We start from the raw sequence: 3,253 nt of genomic DNA, 5'->3' as shown, positions 1-3,253 counted from the left end.
ACTCAATTCTAGTATAAAGTACTGAATTCTAATTATAAAGTACTGAATTTAATCAGAATAATACTCGTTTTTAAACTTTTTATACCTAAAATATTTGAGGGCAATTTGATCATGATATTTACATGAGGGGAGTTGAAGCAAAGGAAACTTTGCATGTAGGGAGTGGAAACAAACTTTTTTAGATAGGGGGACTGCATTCAAAATTAAGAATGGAATTGGGGATTTTTCTCCACTTTACCGCACTTACAATCCCCTTGTTTTATTCAGATATTTTTATGTTATTTTATTTCCCCTTTTAAATTATGTTTTAAAATGTCAATTTTCAAATTTTTGTCGTTTCATTTTGATTACTAAAATATTAGTTTATAATGATGCAATAAATAAGTCACATAAATGTCATTATTTTATAATATTAGATAATAAATAATATGTCCACCGTGGCAAATTTACTATAGCGGCATCCAAAAGATATTTAAAAGAGATTTTTTTTTTTAAATATCCCCTCAAATCAAATATCCTCATTGTGAGCATTATCGGGCATAATTCTTTACCCGATGATTGCGATTTTTTTTATCAAAAATAAATAAAGAAAGAAGTTGTTGTAGTTTGTAGCTACTACAACAGTTGTTGTATTTTTTTAATTAAGTAAATATATTAAGTAAAAATTATTTTGTAAATAAATATTAATTAAAAATATTTATGAAATCAGTATAATTAATATTAAGTAAATATAAAATTAGATATAAATTAATAAAATAATAATGGGATCTCTTATGGAATTTAAGATATTTGAGAGTAAGATATTTAGTAGGTAGATCCATAAATATTTAGTTGAGGAGATATTTGATCGTAAAATTTGAAAGATTTAAAGAGTGAGATATTTAATTAATGGTATTAACATGAGAAAAATATTTAATCCATTGTCGATGCTCTGATATTGTAATGATAAAATTTCTACGACTGCATTACTTTTGGGATGAACTAGGAAGACTGTGAATGTAATCATGTTGTTACTATAATAGGTAATAAATAATATTATCATTAAAAAAAGTAAAATAATAAAATTAAAGTTTGAAACTTATATTTTTGACCATTTTAAAAATTAAAAAGGGCATTTAAAGAAGCGTATTTATTTGGCAAGATAAACTTCTTTTTAACATTAAGGGAAAAAAATAAAAGATGGAATTGACAAAAACCAATCTTTTATTTTAAAATCATGAAAGTAAACTATTTATGTTCTTTTAGTAAATAAAAAAGAAATCATATTTTGAGTATTGACAATAGGAGCAATTTTTTTTGGTGATTTTAAAAATAAGTGATATTTTTTCATAAATAAAAATTTGAGGAAAAAAACATATTTTTTCTGATTATATAGAAAATTTACCATCGAACTTTTTATCTAAATTTCGATGAAAATTTTAATAACTTTTTAAAGATCATTCTCACTAAGTAATCTGTAGAATTTTAGGAAGAAAACAATGGAAAACAAGCAAAATTAATTGGTTGACTTCCACGCGTCATCTTCGTAGTTGCCACCGTCCTGCCACCTCATCAACATCTGCCTCCACGTCACGTCTCGCCGGCTCTCTGCTTCGCCGAAACGGCGATGGAGTTTTTGCAGTGGGCGATCGCCGCCTGGATTGCGCTCTGCAGCTCCTCCATCGTGCTGCTGTCCGACGTGGAGGTCGACGAGATGGTCATCGAGGAGGCCGAGAGGAGGCCGCTGTTGGATGGCGACGTCCTCATCGACGCTGGGGCCGACATCTGTCCTTTCTTCCGCCGCCTCCACTCCCCCTGCTCCGCCGCCTCGGCCTTACTGTTCCGGTTGGAGTGCCCCGAGAAGGAGCACGGCCGCTGTCGCAGGTCGTCCTCGTGGCGCCTCCGCTCCCTCTCCCTCTCCCCTGTTCTGGAGAAGAACAGGAGCTCCACCAGGTTCGCGTACTTCCGCAGAAGCCGAATCACGTCGATCCCCTTCCTCTTTCTGTTCCTCGTCGTCGTCGCAGCCGCCTCCGCGCCCTCCTTCTCGTTGCGCCTCCTCAACTTCCCGAGGCCGAAGAAGGCAGCCAAAGCCGACGACGGCTTCGTCGCTCTGCTCTCCTCCTTGGCGCCGGCCTTGCCGGGGTCGAAGTAGTTGAGATTGCGATCGCTGTCGGTATGCCCGAGGGGGAACCTGAAGTTTTCAAAGGAGATATCAGAATCCCGCGGGGGGCTGCCGGGGTGGGAGAGGAGGTGGAGGGGCAGGAGGTGGCCGTGGAGGAATATATCGTCGGCGGGGGCCAAGTCGAAAGCCCCGAAGGAGGCAGAGGGCGACTTGGCGGCGCTGCCTCTGAGCGTGGCCGGCGAGCTGAGAGTCTGGAAGGAGATGGCGAAGGAGAAATCGTGCGTGGGGGAAGTGATCGCCGACGGCGGCAGCAGATGTGGCGGTCGTGGTGGAGAAGTAACCTTATCCTCTATCTCCATGGCCCAGAATCAATCATACACACGATACCAGATGAGGTCGGAGGAGATATATCAACCCAATTTGAGTTTGGCCATGTATTTTTCATTAATTATTTCACAAGAAAATTATATATATACCCTCAGAGAAGAAAAGAGAACGTGTGCAAGACAATAACATCAAAAAGTCTAGTCTAGCTCCTGATTTGACTCAAAGCATATATATATATGGAATTAATGTTGAAGATGTACTTTGTCCTCGTGCATGCACCTACGTGATCTCTTCGTCAGTATGCCCCTCTCTTTATGCATGCACGTGTCCTGTTTAGTGCGATCCCGTGGATCATCTGAGATGATATAGGACGGGAGTTACCGGAATGAGATCGTCGGGTCGAAATTCAATGACAATGGGGGAATAAATCTCCTATCCCTGTATTCTATCCGGTCCATCCCATATTAGCTCGGGTGCTACGATTTACCTCCCTTATAATGACCGTGGATCCAGTCAGTGGGGGTCCTGGGGCGAGGATTTCACCTTTTGCTGTAACGTGTGCTGTTTAGTGCTTAATTAATTACTAACGGCGGGAGGAGGAAGCTCAATCGGACGTCACTGCTGCAGCAGCAGCATGAAGATGTGCCCTCCATCCTGCTTTTTTAAATTTGGTTCTCCCTACAATAGCTAGCTAGTTAGCTAGCTGGTCCTGCAAGCAAAAGTATGAGTCGAGAAGCATCCAAACAGACCGGCCCCGTGCGCATCCATTCCCATTCGATCTTTCTCACATGGAAAACAAAACAAGAAGATGCCCAATCAAGTTGG

General features: G+C 40.1%; 1 protein-coding gene across 1 annotated transcript; it reads right to left on the bottom strand.

The window, feature by feature from the left end:
- Positions 1 to 1,569: 1,569 nt before the first annotated feature.
- On the bottom strand, positions 1,570 to 2,460 carry LOC121980149 (BRI1 kinase inhibitor 1-like). Its single transcript, XM_042532113.1, has one exon. It carries the CDS (start codon positions 2,458 to 2,460, stop codon positions 1,570 to 1,572), a length of 891 nt encoding a protein of 296 aa, XP_042388047.1.
- Between the last annotated feature and the right edge of the window lie 793 nt (positions 2,461 to 3,253).

Source organism: Zingiber officinale, chromosome 5A, assembly GCF_018446385.1.
Source record: "Zingiber officinale cultivar Zhangliang chromosome 5A, Zo_v1.1, whole genome shotgun sequence".
Classification (NCBI taxonomy): Eukaryota; Viridiplantae; Streptophyta; class Magnoliopsida; order Zingiberales; family Zingiberaceae; genus Zingiber; species Zingiber officinale.
This window is presented reverse-complemented; position numbering and strand designations above follow the sequence as displayed.